Consider the following 24,966-nt stretch of genomic DNA (forward strand, 5'->3'; position numbering starts at 1 on the left):
CTGCAATTCCAGTAACTGACGACCACACACATATACACCAGGGCTACTTTTAAAAAATAAAATAAAAAGTTAAGACAAGTTAAATGCATTCGTGCAATCCTCTGCAAACGTACTTGGGAGCTGACTCAGTGGGGCTTACTCCTGAGCAGACATGCTTAGGAATGCATGGCCAATGTAACATGTAGTTTGGCTCCAATTTCATGAGTGATGGGGATAAGCATAACTGTCCAGACCTTAAGATCTTCATCAGAGGTCCTTCCCCAGGTTCCCCTGCTTAAAGAGGCAAAGCAGAGGATTGCTAAGGATGGGTACTTTTCTATTTTGGTGCCCAGTTATGGAATACCCTCTGAAACATTGCTCACCTGGTACCTACATTAAGATCCCTTCATTGCCAAGTGAAGACCTTTTAATTTTTTTAAATCAAGAGTGGGGAAATTCCAGCCCATAGGCCCAATGAGGCCTGTCCTAGGCCCCAGTTTGGTCCATGAGGCTGTTTTCCCCAAAGCATTCCCACCTGTCCCCTGACATCATATGTGATGTCAAGTGAGGGATGGATGGAGATGTTGCTGCCAATGCACAATCAAAAGAACATAAGAAGAGCCTGCTGGGTTAAGTCAATGGTCCATCTAGTCCAGAATCCTGTTCTCACAGTCACTAACCAGTTGCTGATGGGAAATCTGCTAACAGGACGTGAATGCAAAGAGCACTCTCCCCTCCTGCGGTTTCCAGCAACTGGTATTTAGAGGCATACTGCCTCCATCCATGAAGGCAGAGCATAGCCATCATGGTTAGTAGCCATTGATAGCCTTTTCCTCCATTAATTTCTCTAGTTAAAGTGTGCTCCAAATTATGCATTTGCAAGGGAGACTTGCTATCACCGCCAGTCAGCTGGGACCGACTGTGCTAAAGTTCCCTCTGGAGGATTTCCATAGTCAGCTGATCCCAGCAGAAAAGAGGAGCTTCAAGTCAGCTGATTGGTGGTAATTTGAGCCCCACCTGGCTTGCTCAGTAAGAAAGAAAAAATGGGTCACCCTATCTCTGTGACATCATGAGATTGACAAGTGAGTGGACCCTGCCCACTTGTCAAAATGACCCACCAAGGGTCGGGGAATCCCAGATCCAGCCCATTGGCATCCACCAATTCTGCCATCCTTATTTCAGGCTTTTAAAATTTGTGGTGTTTTGGTCTTGGAACATAATATTTCTGTTTTAAATGATATGCTGCTTGTGTAAGTCTTCAGGCAGGAAACTAATCTGATTGATTTTAAATATTTTAATGTTAATTGCATATTATTTTTAACTCGGTGTGCACCACCCAGAGGATTTTGCCAATGGGGTGGTCAGCAAATATTCTATATAAAATGAATATTCCTAACGTTCCCAACAGCTCTGTGCTGTCCTATATGTTTGAGTGTCACATATTTAAGGAGAATTATGCCAAACTAGAAACTGGCATGTTATGGAGCTGTTCTGTAGAGGAAGTATTTGACTGATTACTTGGATTGACCCACAGAAGTTCCTGTGAACTCACAAAAGACTGGGCTTTCTCAATAAATTGGAGAACATCTGTACATACTGAACTGAGAATTAAGAATGTGTACATCAGCTTTGCTGCTTAGGTCACAATCCTCAAACCACAATCAGAAGTTGGTTTCATTGGGACTAAAGGGAAATTATCCAAGACAGGGATGGAGAACCTTTGGCCCTCCAGATGTTGCCGAACTACAACTCCCATCAGCCCTAGCAAGCATGGCCAATTGCCAGGATGATGAGAGTTGTAGTTCAGCAACATCTGATGGGCCAAAGTTTCCCCACATCTGATCTAAGAGATGCAAATGATACACACTGTTAAGATTATCTCCTCTTTCTCTTCTATAGTGCATGCATTAATCTTAGTTGCTAACATTTTTTAAAAAAATTAGACCTGATGTCACTGACTTGAACCGAGTCATTTTCTGCAAACAATAGCCTGTGATAAGGTTTCTCTGTCACCTGCTGATTTATGCATATCAACCCACTGCTGAAGGCACAGGAGCCAATCGGGCCTAATTTTTTTCTGAACAGTTGGCAATCCAACTGCAGTCTGAAACAGGAAGTAGGTCCCAATGAATTCTTACTTAACATACATCTGGCCAGATAGAATACAGAGCCCAAGAAAGCAAGCCATGTCACATGAGACTGCAAGAGAAGAAGTGGGGGGAAAGGGTAGGGGTTACAATCATATATTTTAGAAGCACAGAAATCACAATAAGGAAAAGAATTTACATAGGAGTTAGGTTAGCAGATGAGACTAAAACTATGGCCCTCCCCTTCCCCATAAAAGAAGAGTTATAGTCCAATTCTCATGATCTGAAGTATTTATTTCTTCATTTGCATAACCCAAACAAGTTCCCCACAGTGGGTAAGAATCTTTATTCAGAAGCCCTTCCCCTGGGATTTACTTCCACGAGTCTTGTTTTGGAAAATGGCTTTAAAAATTACTCTAGAAGGATTAAAGGCATGCGTTTAACAATCCTATTAGGCTCAATCAGATTTAAGAGTGCTTAACTTTAGCTGGAGTGTGCTGCAATACAGGAGCATATAAAGTTACCTTATACCAGGTCAAACAATTTGTCCATCTCTCAAACCTGTTATTGTCCAGTTTGACTGCAATGGCTCTTGCAGCCTTTTCCAACCTGATGCCCAGTGGATATTTTGGACTATAACTCCTAAATTTGGCCTAGCTGCTGGGAATTGTATTCCAAAGCATCTAGAGAGCACTAGCTGTCAAATATCAAGGCAGGCCATTGTTCCATCTAGCTTGATATTGCCTACGGTGACTGGCTATAGCTCTCCAGGATTGCAGGCAGGGGATATTATGTGCTCGGGATTGAACCAGGGCCTTCTGCATGCAAAGCAGATGTTCTGCCACTGAGCTACAGAAGAACCATGAATACCAGTCCTTGGGAGAAGGGTGTGTCACAAAGATAATCAATAAATTACAGCAGCTTTGGGGAGCAGAGATTTTGATTGGAGAAACGGTGCAAGGGGAACAAGTTAAACACTCCTCTTCGGAGCACTGAATCTGATCAAAACAGACCATCCCTGCAGCTGCTCCCACAGGTGAAACAAACAAATAGCCCAGACATCCAGTAGCAGATCTCCAACTGCACGTCCATGTTTGGATGCACAGTGGTTGTGGTGAATCGACAGGGCCATTTCTCCTCACTAAGGCAGTAACGGAGGCTTAAAATTTGTCAAAGTCTATAGGGTCAGGATGGTATAGGTATAGGGTCAGGATGACAGCTGTAGGCAGAGACAGAGCCTAGTATGCACTAGGGTTGCCAGGTTCAGGGCCCGAGACTGATCCTGTATCTTTAGGAGAAGAGAAAGTCAGCCAAGGGCAGGTGTTCTTGCAGCCCTGTAATGGGAAAAACCACAAGGTAGAATCCTCCCTTCCCTTTGCACAACTTTTAAAGATAAAGAAGACCTCTTGGTTGCCAGGCCCAGCCTCCAAGAGGTCTTCTGTATCTTTAAAAGTTGTGCAGGGGGAAGGGAGAATTCCACCTTGTTTTTCCCATTACAGTGTTGCAAGAACACCTGCACTTGGCTGACTTTCTCTTCTCCTAAAGATACAGGATCAGTCTCAGGCCCTGAACCTGGCAACCCTAGTGCTGTATGATTTTTCATTGTATTTGTATTTCATTGCTTTTTTATTTCTTCTAATATACTGCAGTTTGCATTCCATGCAATTCAAACTGCAATACGATAAAATACAAGGTAAGAAATCGAAGAAGCAATAAAATACAATATGAAGCCATAAGAATCAATATGAGTATTTTATGTGGATATGCCACAGACCGCCTGAATGAAGCTCACAGACCATGAGTGGTCCATGGACTACAGTTTGGGAACCCTTGCTCTATACCTTTGGTTTTCAACTGGTGGGTTGGGACCCACTGCCAGGTTGCAGCCTGATCTAAGGTGGGTCACAACAGTACCACTTCCACCAAATATATGGTTTAAAAAAATAAAAGAAATTGGTCCCGAAATGCATGTTTGGGTTAAAGTTGGGTCTGGGTTTGAAAAGGCTGAAGACTGCTGCTGTACACCAAGACTGTGTACACACTCTGGTTTACTCTGCATTCAGTGTGCTCTCACTGCTGGTTTGGGAAGCAGTATACACACATTTGCCATAATCCATATCTTTCCTGTATCTTCCCTATCGTTCCTTACGAAATACTTGTTGGGATAAGCAAGCGTGCATGCTTTAGTAGGGAAATGTCCCTTCTAGCCAGAATTTGGGGACATCCCTATGCTTGTTTACTGTGATGTAACTTCCTGTTGACCAGGTGTTAAGTCCCACTTCTCTACCTCTTCTTTGCTGTTGAACTTCTTGTATATGCATAATCTCCATTAAGCCACAGGAGAGAGGAGCCTCCAGATGCTTTCCCAGAACATCCCAATCATGGACTAAAATCTACTACTTACTTCTATCTTTTCTCTCCAAACTAGAGCCTATGTTTCCTGAACATATGAAAGGTCATAAGTGAAAAGTTTAATACTTTTTTTTTTTTTTTTTTACTAAGAAGACAGTGTTGCTTTTATTCAACTAGTCTGTATGAGGGGAAGGTGGGCTGGTTAATTTTCATTCTGCTTTGGTAAATATACTCAGCTAAGAGATAGAACTCCTCAACATTTTCTATTTCATTTAAGCCCAATACGGTGGTTTTTCCCAAACCAGCTTTCATCCTGAGAATAACAGCCTAGCTATGTTTCAAGCTGGTGATCTGTACACAGCCTTACTGTTGGCGCCTCTACAAATTCCCAGCCCTACCAGGAGATGCTCAGGATTAAACTGGGATGTTCTAGGAACATAGGAAGCTGCCTTATACTGAGTCGGACCACTGGCCCATCTAGCTCAGTATTGCCTACACTGACTGGCAGCAGCTGTCCAGGGTTTCAGGCAGGGATCTCTCCCACCCCAACATGGAGAAGCTGGAGACTGAAATGGAGATGTGGAGCAGGAAAGGCAGATGCTCTACCACTGAGCTACGGCCCTTCTCCTTTCTCTTTAGGCAGTCATGTGTTTTACTTCACTTCAGGATACGGAGAACCAGCTGGGTCCTGCTGTGCTCTGCGTTCTTCCTGTCCATACTGCTGAATGGTGTGCTTGACCTCTGCCCCAAAGTCCTGCCCTGATGGCACCACTGTGCGTGTGAAGCTATCATGCAGATTCCAAAGAGTGTTGTTTAAAAACAGCACACAGCAGCTCCAAGAAATTTTGGCTTGCTGCCTGCATGGCTTTCATGATGTCATGATGGTTTAGCCTGGGAAAGAAAGATGATCCTCACTGCATGTGGCTTGGGAACCCACTGCCTAGATCACTTTGGGGGCTGCTGCACACTCTTCCTCTCCCCTTCCCCAGTCCTTTCAGGGAAAGGACTGCAGGATGGAGAGTTGTGCAAGCAAGCAGGGATCTGCTGTTCCACAGTAACGGAGGGAAGATGTTGCAAATGCAGTGTGGAGCCTAGATTCCTCTCTATTTGCATGTCTGCCTGGGCCTCACCTCTAGCTCCCAGAAATGCTTTGCAGGCTGAATCAAGCAGGAGAAGGAGGAAATGTTTATACAGAAGGAAGCAGATCTGATTAATATCCATTGCTTGCGGTTTCTTTGCTTCAACAGAACCAGCACATTTGTTTTGAAAGATTTTTTTCTCTCTCTCTCCTCTTACTTTCTCTCCTAAACTGAGATTTCCTGTCGACTCCTCTGCTATCTCTCTTTCCCCATTCGTTTTTGGGTCTCTCTTTGTTTTGCAACACGGCAATGACACCACACTATTGCAACAGCATCAGGAAGCCAAGGCTGGTTCAACATAGCCTATAACTAAGCACCTGCAACTGAAACAGCGGCATAGTGCTTTCCTGCTTATCCCTCCGCTCCCTTCCTTTTCCTCTGTTGTCTCCCCTTTGTCAATTTTTAGACTGTAGGCTCCTCAGGGCAGGGACCTTGCCGCCTATACTCTGCCATCAAGCATGCCTAGGGCACTCCCAGACTGTTGCTATTTTCGGGTGGGATTCACTCGCACCGCACCAAATTCAGACTGCGCAATTAAAGCTGATTTGGATCTCCTGCAAAACAAACCAGCTTCCCCCCACAAAAATCAGACTTTTTGCAGGGAAGTGACAGGGAAATGTACTGGAAAGTGTGGGTAGCACTTGCTAGGCGCAACATCATCTAGCTTTTCCATAAACAAATCAGGCTGAATGCTGGTTAAACAGGTCATCTGGAAGCGATCTTAGAGGTCAGTTGACAAGGAGGCATTCAAGCATACTTAGAGGCCAGTTGATGAGTGCATTCAGAGAATACAGGGGCCAGTCACCAAGGCGGTAATTAGGATTGTGTTCTGGCTCTGGCTTCATCCCAGATACCAAAGCAAATCAGTCTCATTCAGATCGACCAAGGATTTGGGCGGAGTGGACTGAGGCAGCCCCAGGTTGGACCGGATCCACTCAGAATGATCTGGACTGTCAAGGCGAAGGGGCAGTCGAGCAGTGAATGGGGGAGGAGAAGGGCAAGCAGGCAGGGGGAGAAGAAGGACATTAATGTTGGAAATGTAGATTGTGATGGTTATTGTTATTTAACTCTTGTAAATTGTGTTTTGCAGATTGTATTGTTTTATTGTATTGATTTATTGTTTTATTGATGTATTCTTATATTGTATTTTGATATTTGTGTTTTCTGTAAGCCGCCTTGGGGGCCTTGGGATGAAAGGCAGGGTATAAATAAATGAATAAATAAATAAGATTTTTTCTTTCTCATCCATCAAAAAAGACAAAATAAGGACAGTGAGATTCTATGGACGGGTACCAGAAAATACACAAAATGGGAAGGTGACTGTCAGTTGCCAGGAAGGGAGGCACAAGAGTGGAGGGGGTGCCCTGGTTCTACTGGGCTCCTGAGCAAACAAGAGACTTGCCAGCACAACACCAAAGGGGCAACAGACCAAAGCAGTATCCAGGGCTGGTACAAGGTCAGGGCCCAAACAAGCAGAGTCCACAACAAAGGGACAGGCAAGAGGCAATGATAGTGGAGGCAAAACATATCCATCAAGGGTACTAGTGCCCATTGATAGCCTTATGCTCTATGAATTGGGAGATGATGGAGGAAAGAGGCAATTTCCTCCTCTGTGTGGTTCCCAGATGCTTAAAAGTAGCTGCTTGCAAGTTCCTCCCCGTGGTGGTTGCTGCTGCTGCTGCTTCCCAGCAAAAGTCCTCGGCTGAAAAACCTACCACTGCTAATTTATCGCAGATGGAGATTCTTGTTTGGAGAGATGAGGAGGGGAAACCTGACTTATGGCCACGAGGCAGCCAGTCTGGATTTACAGAAATTGCAGCACAAATCCCTGGATTCATCACATTCTTCTGGCAGGAGCAAAAGTGAAAACAGCTGGGGAGGGGGAAATCCCCAACAATCTCCAAAAAGAAAAGAGGAAAGTGTGGAAATAGAGAAACCGAGCCTGCTTCTCTCCTATGCATCTCTGTGGCAGGGTGGGAGGTTTTTACCTCCTCAGCCTTTTGCAAGAATGGGGATCCCAGAGCCCTCCAGATGTTGTTGGAATAGGGGTGGGCAAATCGGTCAGTTTCAGTTCCCCTCCATTTCTCATTTTTCCAGTCTTAAATCCAGTTCTCCACATCAACTGACCATTTTTTAAAATCCTCCTGAAAAATCACCAGCATTTTAGTGACTTCTGAACACATTTTCAAGCATTTTCCCTGTATATGCCTTTTTTGCATGTTATCTGCACTAATGTATGCATTGTTATGCACATGTCACTCAACTATATACATTTCTGTACACATTACTTGACCAGAGAGCTGCATTGCAAAATTCAGAGAAGTGCAACATTCAAAGGATACCTGTGTTTCAGTTTGTGTATTGTTTCACGAAGTAAGACTTAAGTAGATTCACCTTGAAATGAAAACTGATTGACATTTCTTCTCCATCCCTAACTCCCACAATCCCTGACCATTGGGAATGCTGGCTGGGTATAATAGGATTTGAAGTCCCACAACATCTAGAGCAGTCTTTTCCAACCTTGGGTCCCCAGATGTTGTGGACAGCAACTCCCATCAGCCCCAGCCAGCGTGGCCAATGGTCAGGAATGATGGGAACTGTAGTCCAGCAACATATGGGGACCCAAGGTTGAGAAAGGCTGATCTACAGGCCTCTCCTCTCCCCCCACACCGAAGATACAATGCTTGGAAAATGTATTCCTGCCATCAAAACATAAGAGAGCCCATGTAGTCTAGTGGTTAGGGGGATGGACTATGACCTGGGAGACCAGGTTTCAAATCCCCACTCATTATGAAGCTCACTGGGTGACCTTGGACCAGTCACCAACTCTCAGTTTAACCTACCTCACAGGGTTGTTGTGAGGATAAAATGGAGAGGGGGGAAAGGTGGTATATAAATGTAAATAAGTAAATTACTGTGAGCAAATGTGCAATAAATATGTAACTATTGCAAGTGAAACATAATTGTGCTGAATCTTTGCCTGGAGGAGAGGTGAGTGTCTTGTTGGTGGTATGCAAGAAGCTCTCCTTGCATGCCGAGGTCATGCATGGCATGAACAATGAAGAGTCTTGTATGTCGCTCTTCAAAAAGATCTTCATTATTATAAGCATCCATGCTACAGCCCACTTTTGCATGCCACTGATGGACTCTAATTCACAAAAGCTTACACCAGGGATAGGAAACTGCCTGATCAGCCCAGTGGTCCATTAGCTCAATGTTGTTTACAAAGTCTGGCAGTAGCTCTCCAGGGTTTCAGGCAGGGTTCTCTCCCAGCCCTACCTGGAGATGCTGGGAATTGAACTTGAGACCTTTTGCACACAAGGCAGATGCTCTACCACTGAACTACAGCCCTTCCCCTGCCATTTTGATGGGGAACCTGTGCCCCCCCAATGTTGCTTTATGACAGCTCCCATCATCCCTGATTGGTCATGCTAGCTTAGGTTAATGGAGTCTCATGGTCTGGAGGGCCACAAGTTCCCTGTCCCTTGCCTGTGGGATGGGCTGTTGGGTGCTAGGCAAGTCTAATGAAGACATTTATATTGGGGGGCGGAATTCTGATTTTCTGAGTTCTGAGCCTGCCTAAGTGAGTCAGAGGACAAGCTCAGGGCCTGTATAGAGCTCAGCTGAAGGCTACTTATTCTTAACTCAGACTGAAAATGTCTGGGATTCTGTGCTTTTTATGAAAAAAACCCCTTCTACAATTGGAATTCATTAAACAGAAGCTCATAATTGTCATACTTTGTTTTGGGATGTATTGAAAAAATGAAAATGGACTGCCTTCAAGTTGATTCTGACTTACAAGGTTTTCATGGTAAGCGGTATTCAGAGGTGGGTTTACCATTGCCTCCCTCTGAGTCTGAGAGGCAGTGACTGGCCCAAGGTCACCCAGTAAGCTTCATGGCTGTGTGGGGATTCGAACCCTGGTCTCCCCGGTCATAGTCCAACACCTTAACCCAGCCTTTCTCAACCAGTGTGCCTCCAGATGTTGTTGGACCACAACTCCCATGTTCCTGACCATTGGCAATGCTGGCTGAGGCTGATGGGAGTTGTGGTCCAACAACATCTGGAGGCACACTGGTTGGGAAAGGCTGCCTTAACCACTACTGTGGGCCAAATAGGATGTGACATTAAACCAGTCACTTCTTGTTGCATTTTTAAGAAATTGTTAACAGACAGCAAGCAAAACTTCCATTCCATGATTAATTGCAGCTGCAGGGTAGTGATTTTTATCAGCGCCATGACAGGAAAGGGTGGGCCCTCTCCTTGCGTGGAGCTGTGAATCAGGCATCTCCTGATTCCAATATTAGCTCTGCCATGAACACTTTAGGTGGCTGCAGGCAAGCAACACTTTCTAACCTCATTCCCTCCATCGGTTATATAGAGGGAACAATTTTAGCTTACAAGGCTGTTGTAAGGATTGCAGCTAGACAATGCAAGTGAAGCGCTTTGAACAGCTGAAACTATTGTGCAAAGGTTACCTAAGAGCTGGATGAGGCCAAAGGCACACCAAATCCAGCATCTTGTTCTCACAGTGGCCCATCAGATGCCCGTGGGAAGCCCAACAGCACTCTCTGCACTTACGATTCCCAGCACTTTCAGAAGCACACTGTCTCTAAGAGTGGAAGCAGAACATTGCCATCATGGCTTGTAGCCAATGATATAGCCTTCTCCATGAACTTGTCTAATCCTCTTTTAAAGCCATCCAAGTTGGTGGCCATCACTGCCTCTCGTGGGAGCAAATTCCATACTAAGAGCTGTGTGAAGAAGCACTCTTCTTGTGTCTGTCCTAAATCTTCCAACATTCAGTTTCATTGGATGTCCCTGAGTTCTAGCGCTATCAGAGAGGAAAAGGTTTATCCACATTCTCCATGATATGCATAATTTTGTACATTTCTATCATACTGCTGCTCACTCTTGTGGGAGCGAGTTCTATAGTTTTAACTATTTGGTGGCAAATTCAGAAGCACGGGGTCCCTTCCCAATAGTCAGGCCACACTCCCTCTTTCCCACTTTCCCCAGGAGCCAATCAGCATGAATGGGGAGGCTGTTAGCTACTGAGAAGAGTCTTCTCAGTGGCTGACTCACCTTCTTTTACTATGATTGGTTCCAATCAGCACGAAAGGACAAGAACATTTCCCAGAGGCTAGCATGCTCCCTTTTCATGCTGATTGGCTCATACATAGAGACCTGGCTAGGACTCTGTTCCCAAAAAAGCAATGGGTCTGCAGTCCCCCATGACCCCGGACAACTACACCCTGATTTAAACTATGTGCTGTATGAGGAAGTGCTTTCTTTTATCTCTGTTGAATTTTCCAACATTCAGCTTCAGTGGATGCCCCCGAGTTCTAGCGTTAGGAGAGGGCGAAATACATCTCTCTATCCACATCACGTTACTTTTTCTTATTTACTAACCTTGTTTTTCCACTTAGTTCACTGTTGAATCTTTGAGCTGATGAGAAAACAGTAATTCAGTACTGCCTGAAAGGAGTCCATACATTCACAACATCTAAGTGCTACAAAACTACTGGAACTCAATACGACTGGCATTAGCCATTCCGCCAGAAGCCCTGCTGCTGAAAAATGCAAAGATCTAATAGGTATGAACCCTCCCTCATCTGCTGGTTTTCTTGGGGATTTCCCCTGCTTACGGCACTTTGGCCCAGACTCTGGGTCGAAGGGCAACTCCTGCCCTTGAAAAGCCTCTTAATGCAGCCTCAGAGAAATGACACTGCTCACACACGCTCAGGCACAATTAGGGAATTCCTCACAAGCCGCAAATCACTCTCTTCAAACCCGTACACAATAAAACATAACGGCTGGAGAGTTGGAGGCAAAGGATCACCAAACTATTTTGGGCCAGTGGGCACATTAGGTATTTTGAGGAAGCCCTGTGGGTGCTGATCACAAAATGGCTGACGGGGGGGCATGATATAACCAAAATGACTGACAGGGGGCATAACATAAAATGGCCACCTCATCTAAAAGAGACTGAATAGAAAAATGGTCCCTCGTCAGTGGGAGACAAGGCACCTACATCAGCCACCCCCACGCTCATACACAGGGAGAAGCTGTTTGTACCTCTCTTCTGCTCAGAACTGAAGAGCAGCAGTGTTCAGTTATGACATCCAATGAAGTGTGGGTAGTTTAAAGGGGCACGCTCAGTGTAGGAGCAGCTGAGCCAGTACAAACAAGAGTTGCGCAGGAAGAGCAAAGAGTTTCTTGTGCATTGTATTTGGGAGGGGATATTGAGACTTTTCGTGGCCACCATAGGAGATACTGGCAGGCACACCAGCCCTGCAGTCGCCAAGTTGGCAAAACCCTGCTATAGACCATCTAGTCCAACCCTTTGTTCAGTGTTGTTGTTGTTATGTGCCCTCATGTCCATTATGACTTACGGCGACCCTATGAATCAGCGACCTCCAATAGCATCTGTCGTGAACCACCCTGTTCAGATCTTGTAAGTTCAGGTCTGTGCTTCCTATATGGAATCAATCCATCACTTGTTTGGCCTTCCTCTTTTTTTCTGTCCCTTCTGTCTTTCCTAGTATTATTGTCTTTTCTAGTGAATCATGTCTTCTCATGATGTGTCCAAAGTATGATAACCTCAGTTTCATCACTTTAGCTTCTAGCGATAGTTCTGGTTTAATTTCTTCTAACACCCAATTATTGTCTGTTTCTTGCGGTCCATGGTATGAGCTGAGCTCTCCTCCAACACCACATTTCAAATGAGTTAATTTTTCTCTTATCCGCTTTTTTCACCATCCAACTTTCACATCCATACATAGAGATCGGAAATACCATGGTCTGAATGATCCTGATGTGTTCAGTGATACATCTTTGCATTTGAGGACCTTTTCTAGCTCTCTCATAGCTGCCCTCCCCAGTTCTAGCCTTCTTCTGATTTCTCGACTATTGTCTCCATTTTGGTTAACGACTGTGCCAAGGTATTGATAATCCTTGACAAGTTCAATGTCCTCGTTGTCAATTTTAAAGTTACATAAATCTTCTGTTGTCGTTACCTGAGTCTTCTTGATGTTCAGCTGTAGTCCTGCTTTTGTGCTTTCCTCTTTAACTTTCATCAACATTCTTTTCAAATCATTACTGGTTTCTGCTAGTAGTATGGTATCGTCTGCATATCTTAAATTATTGGTATTTCTCCCTGCAGTTTTCACACCTTCATCTTAATCCAATCCTGCTTTCTGTATGATATGTTCTGCATATAGATTAAACAAACAGGGTGATAAAATATACCTGTCTCACACCCTTTCCGACTGGGAACCAATTGGTTTCTCCATCTTACAGTAGCCTCTTGTCCAGAGTAAGATTGAACAAATGAGGTAACCTAAAGTGAGAATATTCCTGACAGATGGGCTGTCCTGTCACCACTTGAAGACCTTCAGTGGGCAAGAGGCCATCAGCAAGCCCAGCATACTAGGCACATGGCTTGTACTAAGGGGAAAAATCAACAGTCTACATTAGGGAACCTGCAGCCTTCCAGATATTGGACTACAACTCCCATCATCCCTGACCACTGGCCATGTTGGGTGAGGTGAATGGGACTTGGAGTCCTACAACATTTCCCATCATGGCCTACATGCTGATCAACTGCACCCGAATAATAACAAAAAGTTCTAATTATTTATTGGACTTGTTAGTCACTTGTTACCCAAAGGTCTCCAAGGGACTTACATTTAAAAATGTAATTCAATTTTTTCATACAAAACACCTACAAATAATGGCACTCAGCAGCAACCGCACACACCCTATGACCAATTTAACAGCAGATTCCACGGAGCAGCTGTAAAGTCAGCCACTTCTGCTTTATGTCTTTTTTTGTTTAAGAGATAGCCACATGGGGGCAGTCTATGCTAACAAATCCTGAAAATTTTCCAAAAAGGTTCAGTAATTTGGAGGAATTATTTACTTGTAGTTTAGGATTCCATTCATTTGAAAAATCTTAAGTACATTTCTAATTAACCAGCTAATGTGGTGCCCTCCAGAGGTTGTTGGACTGCAACTCCCACCATCCCTGACTACTGGTCATGCTGGCTGGGGCTGCTGGGAGTTGTAATCCAACAGCATCAGGAAAACACCTTATTAGCTAACCCTGAAGAAGAGCTGGGGCCATACCTCAACATTGACAGAGTGAAGCCAGAACCAGGGGTTGAGCTAGGGAGTCAGTGCTGGCGTAGGATCCAGCCAGGAGCAAACCAGAGCAGGAAAATTATTGTTGCCCAGGCAAAGTCCCAGCCAGTGGAGTCTAGACCATTAGGACAAATGGGGCAAACTCAAGTCTATGCTCAGCCAGTCCCTACCTGCCTGGGGTCAAAAGGAGGGCCCTTTTTCTCCTTGCTTGGAGAGGGAGGTAAAGGGAGCCGCAAGAGGGAGGCGGAGGAGCGGGGCTTTGGTACTGGCAGGGCCAGGTGTGGGTCCTACGCTGGAATATGGATGTCGGCAGCAAGTGCCCATCAATGCCAAGCTGTGGAGCTAGCCTTGGATGTTCCCCTGCTATGCTCACGCCCAGCCTTTCTTCCAGTGGAGGCTGGTCCATGCGGGCAAACGGGACACTGCCCTACCAACTTCAGTCTGCCCTCAGCCAGCCCCCACCCGCCTACTATCTTCTTGCATACAACCATACCACAGGGTGCCACTGACTGTCAACTTAATCTAAGCGTTGCCCCGTAGAACTCAGCAGGAGGACGGGAACAAAATTAGAACCAGTTGGCTCTGCCTGCCATTGGCTCTGGCTCCACCTACTGTTAGGGATCCCTGCCTTCCGCTCCACCAGTCCCAACAGGCACCAGCCACCACTGGTCCCAGCCGCATAGGAAGCCTTGTTTAACTTTGCCTGCCTAGGAGGGCCCAACAGCTAGTCTAGGTGGGTAGGGACAGTCCAGAGCCTGCCAACTGCTGACACTGTCCAGGAAGATGTTCCCAAAAGTGTAGTCCTGGCAGCTTGGCGCATGGGCATTTTACATGCCCATGCACCTCTCCCGATATGAACCGGCCCGTACACTACGGTCTACTACTACAAAGGCCCTCCTCCGGGTTCCGACTCATAGGGAAGCCCGGAGAGTGGTGACAAGATCTAGGGCCTTCTCAGTGGTGGCCCCCGAACTATGGAATGGACTCCCCTAGGAGGTGCGCCTGGCGCCGACACTATCATCTTTTCGGCGCCAGGTTAAAACCTTTCTCTTCTCTGAGGCATTTTAATTCCTGTTAATTCTAAATTATTATATTTTGATTTTAGACTGTACAGTTTTTTGTACAGTTTTGTATTGTGATATACTGTATTGTGTTATTTTTATTGTATTTTTAATGTTCACCGGCCAGAGAGCTGTTGCTAGTCGGGCGGTATATAAGCTTAATTAAATAAATAAAAATAAATACCAACTGGAGGATTTCTGTTCTAGGCCCAGCGGCTCCTGCAAAAGCATGACGTTCGTTACAGAAAGGGAGAGCAATCTGTTAAAGCGGGGGTTGCCAACCATTTTGGGCTGGTGTTCACATTTGGGATTTTGAGTGTGCTGTGGGCGCCAGTTGCAAAAATGGCTGCTGTGGGGGATGGGGCACTTACAGAACGGATGGCACGGGAGCATGGCAGTACACAAAATGGTTGCACGTGGGATGTGGCATATCATAAATTGAATGCCATGAGGGCTGTGGCATTATACAAAATGGCTGCCACATCTAACAGCAGAAGAGCCAGGACCACAAAATTGTGTAGGCATTCCCCCCCACACACACACCTCACATAAATAGGGGAAAAGGCACCCACATCAGACACTGCCACACACTCTCTGAGAGAAGCTCACCTATCCTCTGTTCAGAATGGAAGGGAATATGGGCATCAAATGATATGTGGGCATGGTTAAGGTGGCCTTAGACAGGCCAAGCCAGTGCAGTCATGGACTGGCAGGAAGAGCAAGCAGTCTCTCACGTATTGTGGATTCTGAGGGGATATTTACTGAGACCTTTCATAGGCACCATAGGAGTCACTCACGGGCATGTATCTGGTGCCTATAGTCACCACACTGGTGACACCTGTGTTAAAGTTTGGGAGGTACAAGTTTAGAAATCATCCACCACCACCATCAAAATACAAAAAAAAAAATCTAATGATCTTGTAATCTTTAAAAAATCCCTCATTTTGTTCACAAATTTTATTTCCTTTTTTTGTTCACAAAACACACATCATCAAGTGCCTCAAGTTTAAAACAAAACAAAAAAACCCCGCTTACATACATCTTCACCCACCAGGCTAAATTCCAAATGTCACAGAAAACCTAGAACTCTTTAAATACTCAGTTTCAAACAAAACATAAAAACCACACAGCAGAACAGTATCAAAGAGGGTTTCCATTATAAATACAGTGCAATAATTATATACAACTTTTTACAATATGTAAGACTAAGCCAGCTGCACTGCTGGGCTAAAAGAACATTTGGAAAGATTTTTAAAAATATCTTATACAGGAGGAAGCACTGAAGAATCAAAACGGTCCTTCCCCCCTCGTCTCGGAACATACGCTGAATTAAGACAAAGTTGAGCTGAAATTTATTGTTAATGCACGCTCAACCCGTATTAAAATCTAGCTTGAGAAATTGGTTAAAAACATCCACTCAGCAAACGAGGAACCTGGAGAACTAATTATTTTTCAAACAGCCTTCCCTAATCTGGTTCCCTCCAGGTGTCTTGCACTACAACTGTGCTGTCTGGTGCTGATGGGAGTTGTAGTACAAAACATCTGGAAAGCACCCAGTCTGGAAAGGCTGATCTACAAGCCAAGTTCCAAAACAGCAACAGGCAATTGAATGTGGCAGAACTTTGATATTATGGAAGGGCTGATGAAGCCCCAAAGTTACAATTCATTTTCCTATGTACAAAGTAAAGAACCTCATATATACAAAGAAATCAGTTAAGACATATCTGTGTTCCAAAAGCTTATTTTCAAACTGGTCTATAACAGATAGCCCTTAAGCATGTCCCGGGAATGATTCAAAACCAAAACCAAAACAAGATTGTGGCATTTCTGCCCAAGACTGATCCATTTTTTCCCAGCCTTCCACATAAACCCCAGGATGATCTACACCAAATTAAAGAGCTGCCACGGTTGTACAGTAAGGTTGGCAACTTGGTAGCCCGGTGGCTGAATCTAGCCTCTGGAAGGGTGCTGTTTAGCCCTCCAGTTCTGCGTCACATGAGCGTGCTTAAGAACTCAAGGGCGCTCTCTCAGTTTGTGCAAGGCATCTGGCTGTGTTAGTACAGCACACTGCAGCATTTATGTTGCATGTGGCCTGGCTGGTGGTAAAGCAGAAATGCACCACTGGTGTATACTCTGTCTTCATGTGCCCTGCTGCCTCTTGCCTTACTGTCTTTTCAGGGAGGGAGAGGTGGCCAGTACAGGTGGATTGCTTTTGAGACAAGGAAGGAAGGATAGATTTGATCCAAGCAGACCTCCAGTGTACATTTTTTTTAAAAGTGACAGGACAGCATGTTCTCCATCAGCTGTCTATCACAGATAGAAATAGACCTCCATTTGTACCAAGGACTCTCAATCATATGCTCATTTCTGAAAAGGACGCTGGTTAAGGGATTGCTCAGGACAAAATGAATACTGCAGACAGTGTGTGTATGTGGGAGGGGGCACGATGTTTAAGGAACCAGCTCATCCCAGAGATCTCATGCACACCTTTGTAACTAGAAGACAAAGCCTAATCCTGGACTCTCCCAACCTTGCATGGAAGTGGCTTAAGTTACTCATTCAAATGGCCCAGTCTTTCTCCTCCCCCAACAAACGCACTTTTTGATCACTCAGACACACACAACAGCTAACTCATTTTTGCAACAAATGTCATCTACATGCCATTCACAACACAGGGAGGGCTTATTAAAATGGACAGCACTGCTATCAGCCTCCGACCCAGCATTTCTGCAGCTGATGAAGTTACTGTTTCCAGCTAGGGAAAAAAAATCCCTCGCCATTTTGAGCGGCAAGCCAAAGGAAAGTCTTGGGCAAATTACAAAGTTCTCTCTCTCTCTCTCTCTCTCTCTCTCTCTCACACACACACACACACACAAAAGTGCATTTGCATTGGTACACTTTTTCTATTGTTTTAAAAAAGTAACTTTTTAAAGAGTCAGGGAAAATTAATATGTTTACAGAGAGAGGCGTGCCACACAAGTGGCTTTATTGGCCATATGGTGATGTGACATCAAAATGCGAGATGATCCCTGATTGGCTGGGGCGCCTTAAGAAGCCTGTTTTTGGTTTTAAAGTGGTTCTAAAGCTGCAGATGGTGCAAACAACAATGAAAAAGATAAACTATGTTCACAAAATCCTCCCTCCTCCTGAAAACAACTTTCGCCCTCAACATTTTCATGGATAGAATTCAGTGCAACCCTAATTCATAAAACACAGCACACTTTCCAGGCTTGCAAACGTATTGTCTCAAGAAAGGAAGTGTCCCAAAGGAGGGTCTATTTGTTTGTTTCCCAAGAAAAGGATGCATTCATGCAGTATACTTGTTACCCAAGGCCATGCAGGACTGCATCAAGCTGATCCCCGCTAGTCCCAATTGGCTGATATCTGCAGCAGGTGGCACAATCTAAGGCAGCAACTGCAACACATAAACCCAGTGCTAGTCAGTCTCACTTTCTTAGTCCCCACCCTCACACTTCTGATTATTTAGTGTTCTAACAAAATCCTAGTTCTTACCGAGATGGGAGACCTCTATCTGCCTGGATGATAACATTTCAAAGTGTTGGTGAGGAACCCACATGACTAAGTGCGCCATTAACAAAACTAAGAAAACTTTGAAAGCAGAAAACTACCATACCAGGAGAAAAAGCCAGACTGAAAGGCTTCACATCTAATTTTCCCCATGCAGGGACTTTAAAAATAAATATGGGGGAGCATTCTATCATGCCAGTTCTGCCCGCAGCCTAAAGTGGTATATAGCCCAGATATAGGTTTACTGCCTCATTGAGAACTCAGCCTAAATCAGCCATGGAAGAAGCTATCATTGGAATAAAGCCTATGGCTCAAATCCTTCAACGATTTAAAGGCCTGCTTGACCCATTCATGGAACTCAGGGTCACATGCCATGTGAACAAGGGGTATGTGCGATTGAGGATCTGTTCAAATTGGCGCAGGATTTGTGCTTTAAAGGTGAGGCAAGCACCAGGCAGGTTGACGGTTGGCTGGGCCCTATCCACTGTAAAGTTAGCAGCCGACTTCCCTCTCAATTGCTCCCTAGCATGAATGGCACCTGCGGTGGCAGACACCCCCAATAAATCACTACAGCTGCAATCCTAAGGATTCAGAGTAAATGAGGTTGTAAGGAGGGTGTTACAAACCCTCCAGGCTCAGGCACTCTCATTTACAATAAAAATCTAAGTAAAGAACTTGATTCAAGGCAGCACTACCACCACCTCTAAAGAATGCATGATATTTGGTCAGGAGTATCAGCATTAATGAAATCCTTGTTCCCTGAGGAAGTATGCATTCCCTTCAGTAGGTATAGGGAACCTGTGGCCCCCTCCAGATGTTCTTGGATGTCCCCACCCCTGCACTATAGATAGCTGGGGCTCCATTAGGGCACAATTGGATATTAGCAGCATCCCTGTATCTAGACTGCACCCCCCACTCGCTCTATACTATCTAGAGAAACTAGCTGCTTGGCTCTATTATTGTTGTGCCGCAATTTGACACCCACACCTGCCCATATGTGGAGCAAAGGTGGGAAAGCTCCCCACACAATATGATACCCTGGAAGTTTCACTAAACATATTTGGGGAGGATGAGAAGATGCTTTTCTCTGGGGCTGCCTCATGTCAAGTCTAGCTCTGCACTGACACATTACAACTGTACAGTCATCAGCTCCCAGAGGGGAATGAATGCAGGAGTAAGAATCTGCAAGCTTTTAAGCTGCGTAGAACCCATCAGGGCGAGTTCTGTGCCGCTCCAAAGCTGCCTACGCCCTGCAGCGGTATCAGTCCGGTTAAACAGCTCTCCCTCTCTTCTCTATTTTGTATTTCTTGGTCACAGGGAAGGGTGGATTGAGAGAGAGAAGCCTTGTTGGCTCAGTTACTGGGCAAAATTAAGGAACGGAGCAGCCGCCTTCGGTACCAAAGACAACGAGCCCCTTACCGAGAATTAAGGCTGTGTAAGGCAGGAGGATTTGGTGACCATGGAAAAAAACCAGACTAAAATGTAATTGAACATCCGGCTTTAAGGCAGGGTTGGGCAATCTGCAACATCTCCAGATGTTGGGATCCTCCAGCTGCCATCAACCCCAGGCAGCATGGCCAACAGTCAGGGTCAGGGATAACAGGAGTCCCAACAACATCTGGAGGGCCAAGAGCTTCCCTGCCCTGTTTTAAGAGATCCGATCCTCCAAGCTTACTTCCTCCAATACCTTAAAGCACAGAGCTACCGCAAACAGGCAGTTATGAATGACAAGGGATTACTCTCTGGTGTAACTCAACATGGAATGAGGGCTATAGCAAAAGGAAGAATGCTTTGCTCCAGACATAACGGTCGGAAGCAAGGAACTGTGTTCCATTGACCAGAAATGGCTCCAACCACGAGATGAAGCAGCCAAGGGGCTGATGTGAACCTGGTGCTCTTAAGAGGTGAAATTATTTTGCATGGATCCAGTCACACAAGCACAGGGTAGCATCTTCAAAAGATCTTAACAAGGGATGCATACTGCCCCTTTTATTTATTTATTTATTAATTAAATTTTAGACATCAGCCTTTAGCAACCCTGCAGAAAATAAGCTGACCTCACTTTGTTCTATGAGACAAAGGGAACCTCCCTTTATCTACCCTCCTGGTACAGCAGGGCTGTGGAACCTGTGGCCCTCCAGACGTTGTTGGACTACAACTCCCATCACCCATGGCCAACCTGACCCTATGGTCAGGAATGATTAGAGCTGCAGTCCAAAATCTGGTGGGCCAGAGGGCCTCCCTGGCCATCAAGAATGTCACATGGTACATTCACACATGACCTTGCATCTTCATACCAGGCATGCTGGAAGTTGAGTTTCAAGTTGAATCAGCTGCACCAGGGCAAGCTTTTAGCTCAGACACATCATGCTACAACACTGTTATTGGCAAAGAACCACAGCAGCAACAGAAGCTCTTTGAAGTTGTTTAAAGTATTAAATCTCCAGGCAGATGGACCCATCACTTCATAAACTGAGAAAATGGCTTCCTCTCAAATCTATTGTTGGGATGGTGTAGTTGCTTTGCTGGCCCACAAGTACCACCAGTACTGGCCTAGACTGACCATTTCTGCCCCGGTGAGAAATCAGAGCAGGACAAGGATGTGTCATAGTTAAGGTTTCTAGAGTTCCTAGAAAAGTCAGACACCTGAGGATATTCTCTGCCTGCAGTGTGAGAGGGATGGAGGAACCACCATCCAACTTGCAACAGGGCATTTTTCTGGGGTGCCCGGAAGGAAAGAGGGTTCCCCATAGCAGCCCTGGTGCTCCTCATTCTATCGAGGCAGGCACCCAGTCATTGACTGTTTAGGGAAAGCCTGAGTTGAACAAGAATCTTTCTTGAGTTTGAGAGAACTGCTTGCGGGGACCTCCACGGCTGGGTTGCGTTGGGCCAAAACACAAGCAGGCACTTCAAAGCAAAAAGGTCCAAGGCTTTGGAGTGGAGGGAATATTATTAGCACCATAAAAAGGGCCCAGGATCCCAGACTTCAGTTCTTTAGCAGGTCACCCAAGTCATAAGCCTCAAATAAGTCGCTCACGCCTTCGCTCTCCTCCAGCCCCCACAGGTAGTCCTCTTGGTCGAGGGGAGGGGAGAAAGTGACAAAGGGGCCCACGTCACCGTAGGAAGCAGAAGGGAGCTGGTCCTCAGTCTGTTGCAAAAGGTGGTGGGGCAGCTCGAGAAAGCCGTCTTCCCCCTCCATCAGGCAGCTTGGCAGTTCCGTCTTCCCCGACTCGGCTGGGGAAAAACAAAGAGAGGGAAAGCAGTGGCAGCTGGTGCACAATGGGACTGGTGGGGCAGAAAGCTGGGAGCCCAAAGAGTAGGTGGAGCCACAGCCAATGACTGGCAAGTCCCCGTCCTCCTCCCTGCTGAGTTCCACAAGGGGCAATGGGGAAACAAAGTTGGCAGGCTGGGCCACCCTCTGGAGTGGTTGTAAGAAGGCAGGCAGGTGGGGCCTGGCTAGGGGCAGAATGAGGTTGGTGGGGCACCGCCTCGTTTGCCCTCATGGACCAGCCTCCACTGGAAGAAAGGCTGTGCGTGAGCATAGTAGGGGAGCATCCAAGGCCGGTGTCAAGAGGTTGGCATCACTGGCTACACATGACCCCACCAGTACTGAAGTCCTGCTCCTCCGCCTCCCTGTTACTGCCCCCTTTCCCTGCCCTCTCTAAGCAAGGAGAAAAAAGTGCCTCCTCTTGATCTCAGTGGCGTGGATCAGGTCCACAGGGAGAGGGCAAACAAAGAGTCAAGTGGATCTCGGGGATAAGGGGCTGACCAAACACCTGCACAGTCGCTAATGAGATTGCAAGTGGCTCCTTGAGTTTTGTGTGCGCCCCTGCACACATGCATCAGGCCTAGCCTCCACATACAGCATCCTTGGACAGCTGCCAGGACCCCAGGAGGACCCACCCTTGACGCCTGCCTTGTATTGTGCCTGGGTCCTGTTGCAAATCTGGGTTTGTATTATGTGCCTGGGAGAGAGGATTCAGAGCCGAGTGGGAAGACTTGAGGGGGCCCCAATTGGTGTAGTGATGGGTAGAGGGAGATATGGTGTTGTGCGGAAGACTTGCCAGGTGAGGGGAACTCGGCCCAGACAACTAATGGCTGTGCCTCGTTCCAGTCTTCCCCACAACCACAGGTTCGCTGGTTGCCGTATCAGCCAGCCCTCAGATCTCCGGATGCTGCTTTTAAATGCCAGATCGGTACATAATAAAATCTCCCTCATCCATGATTTAATTGTGGATGAGGCTGCCGATCTGGCATGTATAACTGAGACCTGGGTGGGCGAGCAGGGAGGAGTTGGCCTCTCCCAGCTGTGCCCACTGGGATACTCGGTTCAGCATCAGGGTAGATCTGAAGGTTGGGGAGGGGGGGTTGCTGTGGTCTATAGGAATTCCATCCCCCTCTCCAAGCACCCTGTCCATGTGACTACTGGTCTGGAATGTTTGCATCTTGTGTTGGGTCAGTGGGACAGATTGGGGATTCTGTTGGTGTACCGCCCACCCCACTGCCCAACGGACTCCCTAACTGAGCTGACAGAGGTAGTCTCGGATGTACTGCTGAGATCCCCCAGACTGATGATGCTGGGGGATGTCAACATCCATGCCGAGGCCGCCTTATCTGGAGCGGCTCAGGACTTCATGGTTTCTATGACAACCATGGGGCTGTCCCAATATGTTACTGGCCCAACACACGTAGCAGGCCATACTCTAGATCTGGTTTTCGCAACTGGACATGGAGATGATGATCTGATGGTAGGGAGTTTTACATCAGTCCCTCTGTCATGGACAGATCATCGCTTGTTGAGGTTTAGACTTACAGCGGCTCTTCCCCTCTGTAAGGGTGGGGGATCTATTAAGATGGTCCGCCCCCAGAGACTTATGACTTCTGATGATTTTCAAAGGGCTCTGGGGAGTTTTCCGGCTGATAGGGCTGGCGCTCCTGTCGAAACCCTGGTTGAACTGTGGAATACAGAGATGACCCAGGCTGTTGACACGATCGCTCCTGCGCGCCCTTTCCTTTGTAGAGCTCATGCCGCTCCATGGTATACTCCGGAGCTGAGAGCGACAAAACAGTATAGGAGGCGGCTGGAGTGCAGATGGAGGCGAACTCCTGATGGATGCAATCATGCACTGGTAAGTGCCTATACTAAGTTATACTCAGAGGCAATAAGGGCAGCAAAAAAGCAATATTTTGCTGCCACTATTAAAGCATCTATTTGCTGTCCAGCGGAACTCTTTAAAGTTGTCCATGGGCTATTGTCTTCTGGCCCTAGGGACTCGGTGGAATCATCTGAGGACCGCTGTAATGAATTTGCTAGGCACTTCCAGGATAAAATCTTTTGCATCCGTCGGGACTTAGACTCCAATGTTACAGCAGTTGAATCAAATGAGGTATCCAGAGCACGGCATTGTCCTGATGCTTTGGATGAGCTTCAGTTGGTACAGCTTGAGGACGTTGACAAGGTGCTTGGATTGGTGCGTGCAACCACTTCTAAGTTGGACCCTTGCCCCTCTTGGCTAATAAAAGCTAGCAGGCATGGAACAGCCGGCTGGGCCAGGGAAATGATAAATGCCTCATTGCGAGAGGGAGTGGTCCCTAGCTGCCTGAAAGAGGCGGTGGTAAGACCACTTCTGAAGAAACCGTCCTTGGACCCAGAAAATCTTAACAATTACAGGCCGGTAGCAAATGTCCCATTCCTGGGCAAGGTCCTCGAATGAGTGGTTGCCAGCCAGCTCCAGACACTCTTGGATGAAACCGATTATCTAGATCCATTTCAATCGGGTTTCAGGCCTGGCTTTGGTATGGAGACAGCCTTGGTCGCCCTGTATGATGACCTTTGTCGGGAGAAAGACAGGAGGAGTGTGACTCTGTTGATTCTCCTTGATCTCTCAGCGGCTTTTGATACCATCGACCATGGTATCCTTCTGGGGAGACTCGCTGATTTGGGAGTTGGTGGCACTGCTTGGCAGTGGTTCCGCTCCTACTTGGCGGGTCATCTCCAGAAGGTAGTGCTTGGGGAACACTGCTCGACACCCCGGGTACTCCAGTATGGGGTTCCACAGGGGTCAGTTTTGTCCCCCATGCTTTTTAACATCTATATGAAGCCCCTGGGTGTGGTCATCAGGAGTTTTGGAGTGCGTTGCCATCAGTATGCTGATGACACGCAGCTCTACTTCTCCTTTTCATCTTTTTCAGGTGAGGCTGTCAATGTACTGAACCGTTGCCTGGCTGCGACAATGTACTGGATGAGAGCTAATAAACTGAGGCTTAATCCAGACAAGACCTAGATGCTGTTAGTGGGAGGTTCTCCCGACCGGATGGTGGATGTTCAACCTGTTCTACACTCCCCCTGAAGGAGCAGGTTCGTAGTTTGGGAGTTCTTTTAGAACCTTCACTGTCACTTGAGGATCAAGTAGCCTCGGTGGCACGGAGTGCCTTTTACCAACTTCGTTTGGTGGCCCAACTTCGCCCCTATCTGGATAGGGATGACCTCGCTTCAGTTGTCCATGCTCTGGTAACCTCTAAACTAGATTACTGCAATGCGCTCTACGTGGGGCTGCCTTTGAAGACGATTCGGAAACTGCAGCTCGTGCAAAATGCAGCGGCCAGATTGATAACAGGGCCCAGGCGGTCCGAACATATAACACCGATTCTGGCCCACTTGCATTGGCTGCCTAT

The 24,966-nt window shown here is 46.4% G+C and overlaps 1 protein-coding gene across 2 annotated transcripts in view; it reads right to left on the reverse strand.

Moving 5' to 3' along the window:
- Nucleotides 1-15,706: 15,706 nt before the first annotated feature.
- The window catches only part of E2F2 (E2F transcription factor 2), a 57,897-nt gene continuing 48,637 nt past the window's right edge, over nt 15,707-24,966 (reverse strand). The window contains exon 7 of one of the 2 annotated variants that reach the window (XM_061596892.1): nt 15,707-21,525. In XM_061596892.1, the coding sequence (XP_061452876.1) occupies nt 21,278-21,525 (248 nt within the window). In that variant the 3' untranslated portion in view covers nt 15,707-21,277. Of the gene's footprint in view, nt 21,526-23,016; nt 23,343-24,966 lie in introns of those variants that run through there. The other variant, XM_061596893.1, reaches the window with a different exon arrangement.

The sequence above is a fragment of the Rhineura floridana genome, chromosome 15, assembly GCF_030035675.1.
Source record: "Rhineura floridana isolate rRhiFlo1 chromosome 15, rRhiFlo1.hap2, whole genome shotgun sequence".
NCBI classification, from domain to species: Eukaryota; Metazoa; Chordata; class Lepidosauria; order Squamata; family Rhineuridae; genus Rhineura; species Rhineura floridana.